The sequence below is a fragment of the Lipotes vexillifer genome, unplaced genomic scaffold, assembly GCF_000442215.2.
Source record: "Lipotes vexillifer unplaced genomic scaffold, Lipotes_vexillifer_v1.1 scaffold849, whole genome shotgun sequence".
NCBI lineage: Eukaryota > Metazoa > Chordata > Mammalia > Artiodactyla > Lipotidae > Lipotes > Lipotes vexillifer.
This window is the reverse complement of record NW_006799735.1, coordinates 314,726-331,517: the sequence shown is the minus strand read 5'-3', so window position 1 is coordinate 331,517 and position 16,792 is coordinate 314,726. Positions and strand designations below refer to the sequence as shown.

General features: G+C 36.6%; 1 protein-coding gene across 9 annotated transcripts in view; it reads left to right on the top strand.

Annotated features, from left to right (window-relative positions):
• Positions 1–16,792, top strand: part of MBNL1 (muscleblind like splicing regulator 1) — a 181,277-nt gene that overhangs the window by 132,928 nt on the left and 31,557 nt on the right. For all 9 annotated transcript variants that reach the window (XM_007471933.1, XM_007471938.1, XM_007471937.1 and 6 more), the window contains one exon: positions 7,175–7,345. In XM_007471933.1, the coding sequence (XP_007471995.1) occupies positions 7,175–7,345 (171 nt within the window). The remainder of the gene's footprint in view (positions 1–7,174; positions 7,346–16,792) is intronic.

Here is a 16,792-nt window from a genome sequence, read left to right as displayed (position 1 = left end):
AAATCAAGAAAATGTTGCTTGCCCTTAAAAAAGTCAGTTTCTTCAGTATTCTAGTTAACAAGTGAATGGAGCTATTGATATGATTTTGGAATTTAATTATTTAGTCTTTGATATACCACAGTCTTTGTTTTTATTTTTAAAAAAATAATTTTATTTAAAACCAAAACAAACAAATACTGAACCTCACATATTCATGCTTTGAAAGTTTTTGGAAGCTGCAGCTATTAGAATTTTGCAAAATTGGAAGGAATAACTGGTCAACCACCCACTCCTTTAGAGCCAGGTTTTATAGTACAAATCCATTATCTTATGTTTGAGGAAATTTCCAGAATAAAGGATCCTACCATTTAAATGTAAGAATGAAAATATTTAAAGCTACTTACAAAAAGCTTCAGGTTAGCAGTTTTTAAATTATGTGTGCCCCTTTTACTGACTGTTTGTGTCCCCATAAAATTTGTATGTTGAAGTTCTGTCTTCAGTGTGGCTATATTTGGAGATGGGGCCTCTAAGGAAATAATTAAGGTTAAAGTAGTTAAGGTTAGGGTCCTGAATGTGGGGTCCTGATCTGACAGGATTGGTGTCTTTATAAGAGGCACCAGCAAGTGAGCGAGCTCTCTGCGTGCATGCACCAAGGAAAGGCTATGTGAGGAAATAAGGTGATTGTCTGCAAGCCAGGAAGAGAGCTCTTACTGGAAACCAAATTGTCCAGAACCTTAATCTTGGACTTCTAACTTCCAGAACCGTGAGAAAATACGTTTGTGTTGTTTAAACCACCCAGTCTATGGTATTTTGTTATGGCAGCCTGAGCAGACTAATACGGCCTTCATTAAAATCCATTAGGTATAAAGCAGTGGATAACTCTCAGCTGGAGATGGTTTTGCCTGCCCCTGACCCCCAGGGATGTTTTGGCAATATCAAGAAATAATTTTGACCGTCATAACTGACTGCAGGAGTGCTGTCTGCATCTAGCAGGCCAGGCATGCTGCTAAACATCCTCCAGTGGCAAGAATGGCCCCACGACAAAGACTAGGCCACTAAAATGGCAATGGCAAGATAGCCACCCACGTGTTAATAGTGCTGAGGTTGAGAAACCTTGAACTTCTTTTTAGGATGTGTGTGTTCTTTAAGCTGACAAGGGGCTTCCCTGGTGGCGCAGTGGTTAAGAATCACCCCGCCGGTACACGGGACGCAGTTCGATCCCTGGTCCGAGAAGATCCCACGTGCCGTGGAGCAACTAAGCCCGTGCACCACAACTACTGAGCCTGTGCGCCACAAATACTGAGCCCACGTGCCTAGAGCCCGAGCTCCACAACAAGAGAAGCCACTGCAATGAGAAGCCTGCGCACTGCAACAAAGAGTAGCTCCTGCTTGCCGCAACTGGAGAAAGCCCGCGTGCAGCAATGAAGACCCAAAGCATCCAAAAAATAAATAAAATTTTTAAAATAAATAAATATAATAAAAAAAGTTTAAGCTGACACAAGTCCTTTATGGAAACAAGTGAATCATAAGGAGATATATACATTTAAGAGCTACAATATCCTGTGTTAGATGCAATTAATTTGTTTTCAATATTTGCAAAAGCCAATAAGCTGTAATTCCTAGAGCTAATTAAACTTATATTCATTCCCTAAATGAAAACAAAACATTTGAGCATATATGCATGTGTGTGCATATTTGTGTGTGTATAAAATATAATTTATTTATTTATTTTGTTGCCTCTCACTGTTGTGGCCTCTCCCGTTGCGGAGCACAGGCTCCGGACGCGCAGGCTCAGCGGCCATGGCTCACGGGCCCAGCCGCTTTGCGGTATGTGGGATCTTCCTGGACCGGGGCACGAACCCGCGTCCCCTGCATCGGCAGGCGGACTCTCAACCACTGTGCCACCAGGGAAGCCCTATAAATTTTGCTTAATCACCTTTTAAACTGCCGTACATTTCCTACCACTAGATACTTATACTTTTCAAATAAATATTATATATGTAAATTTACTCACCCTTGCCTTAGAATTGATCATTTGAAAGCATGGTAGAACCATAAAAAAACATCATTTTGGAAAAGCGCGAAACAATATTTCTTGACTGCAAAGGGTTTCCTTCCCCCTTTTGCAAAATTTTTCTGAGATAGTTGTATTATCTTAGCGAGCGGGAAAAAACCCCCAAAAACCAACCAAACCAGTAGCAATTTTCAATAGGAAGCTCCCAGCTTCCTTTGCCAGAGCTTCTGGCCAATATCTTCAGAAAGTGCTTCAAAACATTTGCATATATCAGCTGTTCCAAAGGAAATATTAGTTTTAACAATTGAAATAAATGGTTGCAGTTTGAACAGTCTACCAGAAAACCAGTACTTCCAATGAAAGTTGGAAAAGACATATGAGTATTAGCTGGTACCCTATAATTTTTTTATTGCCCCTTTCTTTTCAGAGTCTACGCAAATGTGACTCAGTAATTTTCATCCTACCACATAGTTACCATTGGCAACATTTAATAAGGTGACTTTTTACATTCTGACCTCATAGGTCACTATATTCCTTTTAGTTGAGATGGAAGAAGTATAATTAAAAATGGGAAATTAGTGTTGCCAGTTTTCAAATATAATGTTGATTTTTCTTTTTTGTCTTATTAAGTTTGGCCAACTTCTAAGTAAGATGTTTTATTTTTGATTGCTAGCTAGTTCTTAAATAAATATTAGAAATAGCAGAGAAATAGTTTCTTATGTCTCTAAATTGCCATCTCTAGTTTCATTCAGTTTTTATCTTTCCTCTACAATTTATACTTCACTATATACATCACATACATATCATTTTTAGATATATATTATATATGCTTGTACTATGTATGTAATCGCTTTAAAGTACACTTAATTACACTATAATATTTAAAAATTAATCAGGCATCTATTTTGAGGCTCAACTAATCTAAATGTACATCTTCTCTTGTTAGGATCACACGCTTTGTGCCAATTTCAAAGGCTAATGAGAAAATCCTTCAGTTCACAATTTAACAGTTTGTAACCTCAGAAATTGAGGATTTGATGACTTAATCTCTCATTAGCCTCAAATGGTCTACAAGGGGACATTTTCTACTTTTTCTGGACAGGTTAGTTATATTTAAAGATGTAGAAAAATTATTAGAGAAAAATGAACTCATTCTGGATCAATATTTTATTGAACTTCCTCCATTTCCTTAAAATATACAGTATATGCATTACAGTGATGTGTTTGGAATCTGTGTTGTGTTAACTTATAAAAGGCCTCCTTGAATGGAGTCTAAGATATTTATGGTTTAGGCGGTATAGTGTGGCCTGCTAGTCAGCTGGCCAGCTCACTGAAAATAAGATTTCGGTGCAATCAACAGAAGTAAACCGCAGAAGCATAACATTGTGAGGAATGTATTAGAATGGCATTTTTCCCTTAGTGGATGTCGCAAATAGAAAATGATGATTAAGGGGAAAGCTTATGTTATTGAGGGTTGACATGTACTGTCACTGAGTTTTGCTACTTGTATTATTTTTAGTACCTTTAACAGATAGGGTGCTAGGTTAAGCAACTGCTGCTTGTTACTAGCTTGAGAACTTACGGAAAGAGAGAGAAATTATTAATATTTATTGCCAGGAGCCATGTATGAGGCTGGCCCACTATCTCGCTCAATCCTCATACATCACCATTGAGGTCAATGGTATTGATACTATTTACAGGAAAGCTATGGCCACTCTGAGAAGTTAACTAACTTCCATAAGGTCACACGGCAAGTAAGTAACAAAGTTGTTGTTTGAACCAAGCTATGTTTGGTCAGATGTACAATTATATGGCAATAAGGGGACCTGCATGTAGCAAATCAAAACTGAATAAAAATTTCTTCACGTTTTTGCATTAATCCTAGCAACCCAGTTTATTGTATCTTGGGGTGAAATCTCTGATGATGTAGAGTAGTAGCTCCTATACAAAAATCTGCATATGTGAGTACAAGATACTGATTGAATTTCTGTTTTTAGATTTTTTAGAATGTATTGTCACTGTATACATTTTAAAATACCAAGTACATTGAATCCCTACACAAATCTTCCTCCCCAGTGAAACTTGCAGGCCTCATGTTACTTTTTCTCCTTTTATTGTGGCAGGCTTTATTTATTGTGTGTTCAAATTTCTGGCCTCTGAATAAAAGCATCATTAGGTTATACAACTCAGAGTCAAAATTTGGTATTAGATCTAGTTTTTATTCTGTTATCTTCATTGTCTCCAGAATGGATTTACAGTAGAATTCATCTTTAAGCATTTAGTAAGAAGTATTCATTCATTCATTCTGCAAATGCTTATTGAGGTACAGTGCTGGGAACTCAAGGGATGGATGAATGTGGAGAGGTACCAATGTCGCATTTACCTGAACTCTCTATAAGGGTTGCTACTGGTGGTTTTCCTCAGAGCTTAGGCAATTCTCTGGAAGAGGATGTTTATTCTAACTTGCTTTTGACCTTTTTATTTGTCAAACCACAATTATTCAGCAGCATAGTAAGCATTAAACACGTTTTGACCTTCCTAAGAAGCTAAGTTTACCTAATATCAATTGCAGAGGCTACTCAGTTATTTTTTCCGTACATGTCAATGAAAAATTCACGTGGCTTTGCATAATTGTGTTTTGTAGTGTTTTCTGCTATATCAGAATAACCTGGAATGCCGTTAAAATGTAGATCCCTGGGCCCCAGACCTATTGCCACAAACTCTGTGGAAGAGGCTTGGTAGTCTGTGTACTTTGCCACAAAATGTCCTCAGTTGATGATTCTTAGGAACATAGCTTTTTGAAAGTGAGGCTGCAATCCAGTCAGATCAAGCTAAGCATGGAAAGGTGGCCTATGTAGGAAGTGTCGTAGAATGGCATTTTTCCTGAGTAGGTGTAGTACAGACAAAACGAAAACCAAAGGTCCGAGTTTCTATTAAAAGTTTTGAGATGCGGGGATACAGAATATATGGTGGTTTGCACGTGGTTTCTCTCCTTCATTATTTCAATCCAGGCTGTATTCCTAGGTAGGAGAGCCCTGGTGGTTTATGTTCAAGGGAGGCACTAGAATGAAGTGCCAGGAAGACGAGTGTTAGTGTTGACAAAGCAGGGTTCAGGGCCCAGGGCTGTCTCTGTGTTATTTATGGAACTCTAGAAACTGATCTGAGTCAATTGACAGTAACTGAATCTTCAGAGTGGATATAACCCTGCTTATCTGCACTTAAATAAATCCAATCTTAGTAAGAAATGTGATGTGGAGTTACTGAGAAGCAGAATTTCTCTTAGAGACAAGTTGTTCTTTGTACTGAAAAAGCAGGTTTTCTTTAAAAGACCCCAACTGGATATCCCTGAAATCAGACCGTGTGTCATCCATGAGTTATTTATGTTGGCCAGTCATTCCCTGTGGTTTATCTTGTGAATCGAAGTGTTGTTTTTATGAAAGTTGTTTTGCATCCAGATGCTTTTACGCTAATATACTCACGATCTCAACAGATGTCAAGCATGATGATTTCAGATGGAATAGGTCATAGATACGTAAATGTTACTTCACTTGTGAATTTATCAATAGCCATAACTAATAAATATTATAAAAATTACCTTCATGCCAATATTTTGTTTTTCTCTTATTGTGTATACAATTTAAAATGCTCTGGGAGTGGTGGTAATAGGAGCTTCTGACCTTCCCCTGCTCCTTGGAGAGTGCCATGCAGTACCGAGGGTGTGACATAGACATTATCTTCTTTAATCTTAAAAATAAACTTATGTTTTTGCAGGTTATATAGCAATTTTGAAATGAATGGAAACCCTGAGGCTTAAAGAAGTTCGTTTTTTATGCAATTCATGCAGCTGATGAGTGAAAGAGCTAGGCCTCTACCCCAGGTCCTGAGACTTGTAAGGTCTTTGCTATTGACCACTGTTGTCTACTGCCTCCTGACTTAAAATATTATTAGTAAAGCTTTATTACGTAAAGCTTGTTAAAATAAAAGGCAGTATCCTGTGATATAAACTTATGAACTTATTCCTAAAAAGCTTAATCAAAACGAGCCAGAAATAAATCATTCAAGTTAGAATTGTGACAGATTTTCTCACAGATAATAAACATCAGTTTTCTGAGTCAATTTACAGTACAAGGTCAAATTATGGTAAATAGATTTTTCTTAGAAAAATCAAAGAAAGCTCAAGAAGGTGGTTGATGGCTTCAATTAAATCTTTCTTTTACCCTCACAAACAGTTCTAATTAGATTTATTGGTGAAAGAAGTTGTCAGGGTGGTAATTCATGAGATAAGTCACTATCAATATGACTTGACAATACTATATTGAAATAATATGGGTCAATCCCTGACAATGTTGCATAATACAGACTTTAATAAATATATTTTGATGAGAAGAATCATCTCAAAAGAAAGGTATATTTACATTTCTTGTTTTATAGTAACTTATTTTTTTTCTCCATTTTATACTCTAAGTTTTTTGGAGGGTAAATATGTCTGTTTCTATTGTTTTATTGTTCTTGGGTGATGAAGACTAGATTTACCACTGGAAGGTTAAAGGCTACATTTTTCACCAATGTTTCACTACACTTACTAATCTCTATACACAGTGAGGAATGTGTGGAAATTTTCTTCTTTTCATCTGTACATTTCTTAATATATTGGCTTGTAACGCTTAGTAGTAATTTTAATGTTACTTCTTGTGAGATACATGTAAAGGTGTTTTACTGAAGATAACAGTGTGCCTTGAGTCCTCTAATTTCATTTCCTTATGACTCAGTACAAGTAAAAATAGATGGTAAAACTTCATCATTCTTTTGGGTTCATTAAAGTTAACCAGAAGATGTTACGGAAGGAGCCTAATATTTTATTTGATAATTCTGTGTTTTAATATTCCCCTGGCAGTTTGTAGATTTTTAAACTTGGATCTAGAAATATTAGTGCTAATATTAAAATACAGGAGCTTCTTTGAGCTTGAAACTTTTTTCACATGTCTTAATATCTCATTTTGATAATACACTTGAGTGAATTCATTATTTACTCGAAATGTATAATAAAATGATTTGGATGTTTTTCGTTGTGTGAAAGACCCACGGCAGATTCAAGTGACGGGTTTGCATCATTATGATTTTCTTAAGATTTGTGGATTTTATTATTTTTTTAAGGTGATATTTTCTGCTTTTGTTTCTTAGGGTCGTTGCTCCAGGGAGAACTGCAAATATCTTCACCCACCCCCCCACTTAAAAACGCAATTGGAGATAAATGGGCGCAATAACTTGATTCAGCAGAAGAACATGGCCATGTTGGCCCAGCAAATGCAACTAGCCAACGCCATGATGCCCGGTGCCCCATTGCAACCCGTGGTAAGCGTGTTCTCAATTCTCGTTCCTGAAATTTGTCATTCTGAGTGCTCACTTTCAGTGTTAAAGTGGTGATTGCACTAGATCAAGTGAACATAGGTAACAGCATCAGTTACCTAGCATTTTCTAGCCAAACTAGCAGTCAAAGCCTGGAAACAATTTTCGCACCGTAAAGTTACTCATCTTCTGGCTAAATCATGTGGAAATTTACATTACAGCATGTTTGTCCCTCAGAACTCCCTTCGGATTAAATACTGTGACTTGCAGATGTTAAATGGTCTTTTTTAAAATGGTCATTAAACTCATCAGTATCGTCAAGGAGCATTTTCAGGCTACCTTTAGCAGTAATAGTCATTTTAAAAATTGGTATATATCATCTTTAATTTTGAGAAAATGTTTCCCTTCCCTCCCTCCTTAAAGAGAATCCATACAGTTCTCTTTCTTGCAAAGGAGCCTTTGTTATTCTTTTAAACTTAAATTGAAACTAGTTTGTAGTTACAAATGCTAGGAAAATTCTGACAGTGGTGAATGCATATCATGGACCTTGAAGTCTCATCAAAGGAGAACTAATCAGGAGAGGCAGAAACTCCATGAGCTTTTAAGAAAAGAGCAAAATTTTATAAACTGTAGGTGGTCATATGGATTTAATGTTTACTGAGCAGTGTATGTACGTAACCTTTGATTCTGAGCATATTTACTTATTTATTTATTTGTTTATTTGTTTGGATTTGGGAGGAGGGGGTATGTGACAAATGACTTGAATAACCTTTACTCACATTTATCCACAAAAATGTGAGAGATTAATATCATAACTAATTTTAGGTTACAAAAGATGTTCTGATGTTAATTGTGATATAGTAATTCTGTATTTAAATGCATGTTGAAATTTGCAATGATCGGAATATTCCTGTCACTGACTTATATGCAATATTATGGGGTCATGGAAACGTGAAGACCCACATTTTTCTGATAGCTAACTGTAGCATGTATGCTAACTAATTTTTTTCCTGATACATTTTAACCCCTGAACTCAATGTAATTATTATTCTCTCTTAGAACTTAATGAACCAATCATTCCAAAAAAGAGGGGGGGATTGCATTTCGAGGTGGGAGGGATCTCCAAATCCAATCGGCAGTGATACCAATTATCAATACTATACAGTTGAGGTGAGAGAATATTATAATTCTGTCTGTTTTAACGTGATATATTTTTTTCCATTATTGGGGACTCAGTTAAAAATATGATATCTTAAATTGATTTCTGTGACACCTGTTAATTTCACATGTCTGTGTTGGGATAGCATGAAGATTTCCATTTGGTTTAAACAAAAGCTTAATCATTGTCTCTAGCGTAAAATATAGGACAAGAGTTCTCTTTTACACTCGACTCTCACATATGGTTTCAAAGATCTGATAAATCCTTGGGGTGGCTACTACGATAGTCGATATAATATCTCTCCTTGATGTGAGACACTTTGTTCCACTTAAACATTTAAAGCGTGCTGACCGGCAGGCTCTACCCTCTCGGTGACTGGGAGCACCTCTGAGATCAGCAAGTGTGGTTCCCAGATGGCAGAGAACAGGTCATGACAGTGAGTTCCTCACTGTGAAGTCTTGGCCCATCTCCTGAGTTAGTCCTTGAGTTTTACTCTCAAGGCCATTTCAGGGTCATCGTATGTGTAATCCTGGGACAAACTCTAAAACACCATTCATGCTCATGTGTTTGAAATGCTAGTAACAAATATGTGTTGTTTAAAAAAAAACCCAGCAAGTCACAGATTTCTGAAACCATCAGAAAAATTACCTCATTTTCTGGTGTTTTTGTTGGAAAATTCTCTGCTTAGACGGAGCATTTATTTTTATTAGTTGTGAGCCCATTCAGGGTTTATGTTAATGTTCCCTGATATGACTAGATTTGAATGTGGAATTACCCTTCTGCTAAAGGCATCCTGAGATCATAGTCTAAAAGTAGACTCCATTCAGAGTGACATTTTTGTACTGAGTATGGAAGTCATTTTAATTATTTCAATTTTAAAGCATTTAGGGTTTTAATGACTGTAGAGAAGGCTTTAATCCAGGAAATTTGCCTTCAAAACCCCACCTGAGACTTTTCGATCCTTTTTGTAGTCAGCCCTGTTTTGATGAGGATAATGATATGGAAATTTATATTCATATCAGAATATAAATTCAGAAATAAACGAGATGGTCATAACCAGCTGCTTACTGGAACTTTAGTGCTGGGCCTACAGAGAGGGATTATAACAGCTGGAAGCAGCCAGGTGACTAATATGGAAAAGGGTTGCCACTCAGAAGAGGATGACCAAGATTTAAAAAATTGCTTGATAAGTGAAAGAAAGAATGAAGGAAAGAGTTTCCTGAACATGAGAAGAACAGGCAGAGGTTCATGGTAGTTTACCTGTGCCAGAGTCCAAAGGAATTATAACTAGAACCAGAGCCCAAGCCCAATTATAGAGACTGCAGCATAGAATGGGGAGTACAGGTGGATACCTATTAGTAGACTGTTAGCAGAGGCAGCCAGGGACTTGATGAGGGTACTGTTGGGACCAGGAAATAGCTATCATGCCGCCCAGTTTGGGTTCTCATTTTCTCATAAATTTTGAGAGACTAGGTCTATAAATTTAAGATCTCCAGAACATAACACTGGGCTGGTCTGGGAAATGCAGGGATTTATAGGCGAGTTTCTTGTTTTCATGGACTTGATTATGTTGTAATGAAATGTACCAAGCCAGGAATCTGAAAAAGAACATAACATTTGGTGGGTAATTACAGTACTCTGAGGGCATTGAAGGCACTCAGCACATTTTATATCATAAATCCTCACAACCGTACTATAAAAGTAGGGAATATTATCCAGCTTTAGAGATGAAGACTCAGAGGTTCAGAGATTAACTAGTTTGCCCAAGTTACATAGCTAGTGAGTTAGCAGGGCCAGGATTTTCACCCAGGCCATTCAGGTTCTGGCGTCCATGCTGTAGAAACACTAAATGGAGACGTGCCACCAACCAACTCTGGGTCTTTGGTGGATTCATTTAAAAACCCTGACCTTTTTCAGCATATAGTGAAAACTGTAAGATATATTATTTGAAAGGTCCTACCAATCTTATAATTATTCCAGTTTCATAAGATAAGAAAATAAGTAGTTGAAAATAAATAATTGAATTTATATGTCTACTTCCTAAAATTTAGCGTAGTAAATTATCCAGTAATTGGTGTTAGTTCTATTATCATTTCTAAACCACTAATAAAAATGCAAAAGAGCATTTTTTCCTTTACTGTATGTTCTTTGAAGATAAATAGAGGACCTATAGTATTTAATTATCCAAATTAAAAAAATAAAATTTCTGGATTTTTTTTCTAGGTAGTACTTAAAAAAATACTATTATTTTGCCATACACTATCTGATGCAAAGGTAATCTACCAAGAAATTACTAAATAACCAACGATACACTGCACCTAGGGGCTCACAACTTAGAGGCATCGGGTGTATTTCTTTGGCCCATCCCAGAAAGATGTTTTTCAGAAATCCTGTTGATTCCAGGTTCTCAGCGTTGCCCTTGAAGAGGTCTGCGTAAGCAGTGTTTTGAAGAGTGTATCTGAGCTCTGGAGGTCCCCTAGCAGCGTCCTCCCATGCCTTTCGCTGTGTGCCCAAAGGTTGGCCTTGGCCATCCATAATTTCCCATGGCAGCTGCCCTGAAGGTACACACACTAGCCACTTCGAGGTACAAAACTCGTGTCGAACTCCCTATGCATTTCATGAACTTGAAGTAGGCTAGGGATAGAGAAATTCAAAGTTACTGCATTTGGCTAAAGTCTTAGAAGCTCCTTTGCTGCTCCTGTCGCCTTACCTTTGCTGTCACTTCATATCCAAGCAATTTTTTGGCAGTTGATTCCTGAAAGCTTTGAAGTCATCATTTGTCAACACTTCCAGGAACACCTAGAATTCTTAAATTGTTTTTTAGTGCTTTACATTCCAGTTTATCCAACTAGTGGTTGAGATAAGGCTGTTTTATCCCCAAGTGTTTCTGGTAAAAATGTTTCCAGGTCAGTCACCCTGAATCTCATTTCATCCATCCTGCCCATCTTACTGCCTATTTCTGTCAAGGAGCCTCTGCTTCCTCAAGCAGCATGAGAATGGGCCCTGAATCTCAGGCACCAGGCCATATTTGTTGATACCTTTCTTCTTGGAGGGCTAGAAGTGAGTCTTCTTTATTTAAATGTTTATTACTTCATTAAAAGTCGCTTGAAGTATAATGTGAAATTAAGAGTAAAGTAAGTGGTCATTTGATTTGCCCAGTCAGCAAGTCAGTCTAGAAGCAGAGTTTAAAACAGTATTTCTCATTTTATTCCAGTCACGGGCTACCTTCTTAGAAGAAAAGACACTGTAATGTAAATTTGTTGATAATTCCCGTTAGCTTTTGGCTCTATGTTTATATTCAAAATAATTGTTTACAGAGACTGTTTATAGCTCTTGTACAGGGCTGTGCTTACCCAGAAACATGGTTTTATATACCTTGATTTTGTGCTGTAAATTTTTTTAAAAAGCTTAATTTTTCCCTGTTTACACGTTTGACCTTCACAAACACACACATATACCACCCCCCCCCCACACACACACACACACACACACACACACACACACACACAGAGGTAAAATCTAGAAAAGTCTGACTTAAAATTTGTGTTCTGTAAATCCCAGCACATACTGAGTATATATTATTTGTTTTATATACTCCCTCTATTTTATTAAAAATGGCAAACATTATATGCAAAACAAACACTGTTTCACACAGTGTTTTAAAATAAATTAGAATCCCTATGATATTTGCAAGATTACAGCATGGTAACAGTATGTTAATGAAACTTAGTTCAATATGAAAAAAGTGACAAAAATAAAATAAGTTAAATTTTAAATAAGCATACTAAAGAAATTAATGATTAAAATTTGAGATTCAGAGGAAATAACACTCAATCTTTTTTAATGTTCAAATATGTATACTAGAAAATATTTAACATATTTGCTAGTTAGTTTCTGCGGCAGAGAAAAACAGCAAATCCATAAATATATTTGTTAAGCAAATGTTTGTAGAGGATCTGTATAGATGCCAAGTGCAGGATGTGCAAACTGGACAAAGCACAGCGCCTGAGACTGCTTTGGGCGCTCTGAGAGCCCAAGCAGAAGAGATGGTTAAGTAAACACACCTGGTGATCAATGCTGAACTCCAGTGACGAAGAATTACGTAGGAACAGAGGGTAGGAAAAGCCCCTTCATAGTTGGACGTGTGCATGGATCAGGGCAAACTTCGAGAACGAGTCCTGATTCTTGAAGCCTAATTAGGAATTAAACAGTTGGTCTGGACAGGAGCAACCTTCACCGTGGAGGGAAAACCATGTTCAAAAGCAGGGAGCCACGGGAGGCACACATATACTTAGAGACCTCACATAGAACCTGTTTCTGTATTTAAATAGTAGAAGACCACATAGTATATGGAATCGGATTTCCCCAGGAGCTTTACAAAATACTGCTGCGTAGAGATTCTGATGAGTAGAGAGTGCCAGGGAGTTCTGGGCTTCAAGTCGTCCAGGTGATTCTGTTGGATAGCCAGCATTGAGAACCACTGGTTTTAGAACCACCTGGAACTAAACACACTAATGTCTAAATCCTGGGTCGTCCATGCACTCATTTGTGACCATGGGCACATAATCTCTATGAGCCCTTTCCCTTATCTGCAAAATGAAACTAATAATATCCACCTGACAAGGCTGTAATTTATTCACACTTTCATTCATTCATTCACTCACTCAAACACTTATTCAGTGTATATTTATTGAGGGCCTACTGTGTGCCAGGCATCATTCTCGGTTCTGGGAATTTAGTAGTGAACTAAACATGTATCCCCTCCTCCTTGTAACAAAAGCAGTGGAGTTTTTGCTTTCGTTTGCTCCAAGGAGTTTATACTCTACATTATGAGGATTAAATATAATAACATAGGTAAAGCACTTAGCACAATGCCTGGCACACAATAAATAGAATTATTGTAATAATCATGTTGGCACACATTTAACGAGGGTCATAATGTGAAATTGAATAACATTTTCATTCATAATAAAGCCTGATTACCTTAATGGAATCAAATGTCTCATTTAAAACAAACAAGTGGTTAGCCCATAAATGCACCAGCATTAGTGAGATTGCAATTTGTTTTTCTCTGCTTAGGATGTTCACTGGCAAAAAGGCAATCATAAACCAACCTTCCTTATGCCTTCTGGGAACAAAGATATCTGTAAATCATTATTACAAGGATATAGTCAGTATCGAATACACCAATTACATAGTTATATGTTATCCTGTGGTTACTTCGGAGAAAATAGGATGCTGCTTGATAATACCATTGTATTAATATCCGTCTTTGTGATTCTGCTGAATCCTCTTTAGGATGGCTTTTGGAATAGAGAATTGGCAGTGCCACAGTTCAAGTGCTTCACTAATCTGATTAGAGCACTCTGATGGGGCCGGCAATGACCTACCTCCAGCAAGGTGCTCTTTGAAAAAGGAATATAACAAATTTACAGAAATTCAAAAGAAATGAAGGAATGCTGCACTTCAATGGGTTTTTTTGGCAGCTATTGGAATCCAGTTTCAAAGTACAGAGCTATTATTATCGATTGTCTGCCTGTTTAGCAAATAACTCTTTATCTGGAGAGGGAGCAGTTTGAGATAATGTTTGTTGAATAGTTGACGTTTTTAGAATTTTAGAAGCTGCTACAGATTCTACTTGGGGACAGTGCCCTAAAGTCCTGCAGATTTGAATTTGTTCTGCTGAATTGTCAGAAAATTAATTCATGTGACGACTCTGTAGAAACAATCTAGTGGAAAAATTGTTTCCAGTTAATGAGTATTTTTATCTCATAAAAGTATTCTTTTTCTGTAATATGCAACTGCTACACTATATGCATTGCAGATTATAAATTTATTTTATTCAGTGATATTTAGCAAAGCTGAATTTTACTGGCCACTGATCTTATTTTCTTAAACTAAGAATGCTTTTCTTCCCTCCATCAGTTTGTCAGTTTGACCTCTGCTTCTAAATAATTATAGTAGATTGTGCAAAGTGACATAAACATCTCAATAACTTTCTGAAGTATACATTTAAAATGCCCTCTCTGGAAATACCTATTAATTCATAGCAAGAATTAACATTGACCAGCTCTGTTCTCCATATTCTAAACTAGTCTTTTAGTCTTCTGTGCTAAATTTCTTATAATTCTTAAATATCTTATAATTCTTAATAATTCTTAAATAGCCAGTGTTTTTCTGGCTGAAATTTCACATATTGTATCCGACAGTATGTAACAGTATAAGTTTAACCTGAATATTTCTGAATAGAGATCCAAGTTCAACATGTATTTACTATACAGGTCAACTCTTGTGTTGCTGCTGCCTTGGCAGCCAGTAGTCAGTGAACCAGTATCAGATCAGCTGCTGTTTGAATAAGTAACTGTTGATAGATGGAGATTGCTCTGGGCCCCAGTTTCTGACAGGTTATTGATTGTTAATATCTGGAACCCCCAATAGTTTCCTGTTGTCCGTGGGTAGCTGCCTTGGGCAGGGATGGAACTGGGGACCGGAGGTATTACTTTAGGCAACTTCATCAAGAGCCATCAACCAGGCAGGGCAACTAACCATGGCATTCAAACCAACACATTAGGAACAATAATTATTTTGATTTGAAAATATCGATGGAATGAATCCATGGTATATTGTTTATTCACCCAAGTGAATCAAATTATGTATTAAATACTCTATATTACATGGTCTTCTTAGTAAGACTGGATATGCTAGCTGCAAATATTTTGTCCTAAAACAATTTGTGAAGTCACGAGAAGGCTGTATCCTTTAGGATAGGAATTTTCAACCCCAGCACTATTGACATTTGGGACTGGATAAGTCTTTGTTACGAGGGACTGTTGTGTGTTATAGGACACTTAGCAGTCTCTACCCATTAGATGCAGCTGGCACCCCCCAGCTGTGACAACCAAGATTGTCCCCTGATATTGCAAAATGTCCCCTGCGAGACAAAATCACCCATAGTTGAGAACCACTGCCCTAAGAAAAAAGGTATACTTGAAAGCTGTTTTACTCTTCTAAATACAGGATGAGTCAGGGCCAAATTAGATAAAGGATATATTTTATTTTTTTAAAGATATTTTTTCTGAGCTATAAGAATTACTTTTGTAACATATACATCTTGATTGCATAAAACCTTACACCAAAACTCTCTTGAATACTAAATAAACTCTGGGGTCATCTAACTTCTTATTCCTGTCAGAAGGAAGAATTATCTACATTCTCATGTCCCTTTCTTTCTAAAAGAAATTTCTGTGATTCTATTCCTTACTACAAGGTAAAGATAACAAATTGTTTAAAATTACCTTAATGAACAGGATCCATTTTGTCCATTTGTTTTTGTGTTTTGGAAACAAACATTATTACACACAGCATTAAACATCAAGAATGAAAACTCCATTGAACTAGGAAGTTGAAAATTTACCAATGACGTGGAAAATTGTGCTAGGTTATCTTTTGAAAACTGGAAAAGCACATTGTTAAAATAGATTTCAGGTAAATTATTTAATTTTACTCAAAACACATATTTCCTGGTATGCAAATTTTCATATCAACAAATAGAAACTATTTTCATATATTCATGAAAGCATTTCTGGCAAAAAAAAAATCTATCTTGTAGCATTTTATTCAATGCTACTATATGTATTTCCTTGAACAATCATAATGCATTTCTTTAGAAGTGTTCTTTTTCAGACCTCACATTTCAGAATAGTTTCTCCCTAGTAAGCTGAATTTGTTAAGTATCTCACAAAGGTGTAATAGGCTGGTGGGAGATTTATAATTTCCCCAGGAAAACCTGCAACACATATATATGTCAAATACTTTATCTTATATGCTCAAAAGAAATGGTGTCATCATCACCTTTCACGTATCCCATAAGATTTATTCACAGTTTACATTGACTGTGAAATTCTGCTGTCCACTGTGAGTTCTGCTTTATTTATTCTAGATAATAGGACACTTGCAACCTATTAACAGTTGTAAACAGATCTTTTAAGTACATCTGACATAGCAATTATGAAATGTATTTCTTAGACAAGTTTCCAGGATTAAATCAGGACAAAGGTGGAGATTAGGTAACCACAAGAAGTTTCTGTATTGAATGGTTGAGCTTTTTTTCAAAAAGAAATTGCAAGTATTATAGACCCCAAGCTTCAAAATCCCAGTGGAAAATTTAATGGATAATTACCCATTGTATTTTAGAAAAACATTGATTTGATGAATGCTTATTTTAAGAAACGTTCTTATCCTAAATGAGAGTAAATAAACATACAATTAAATGGAGAGAGGGAGGGAGGGAAAGA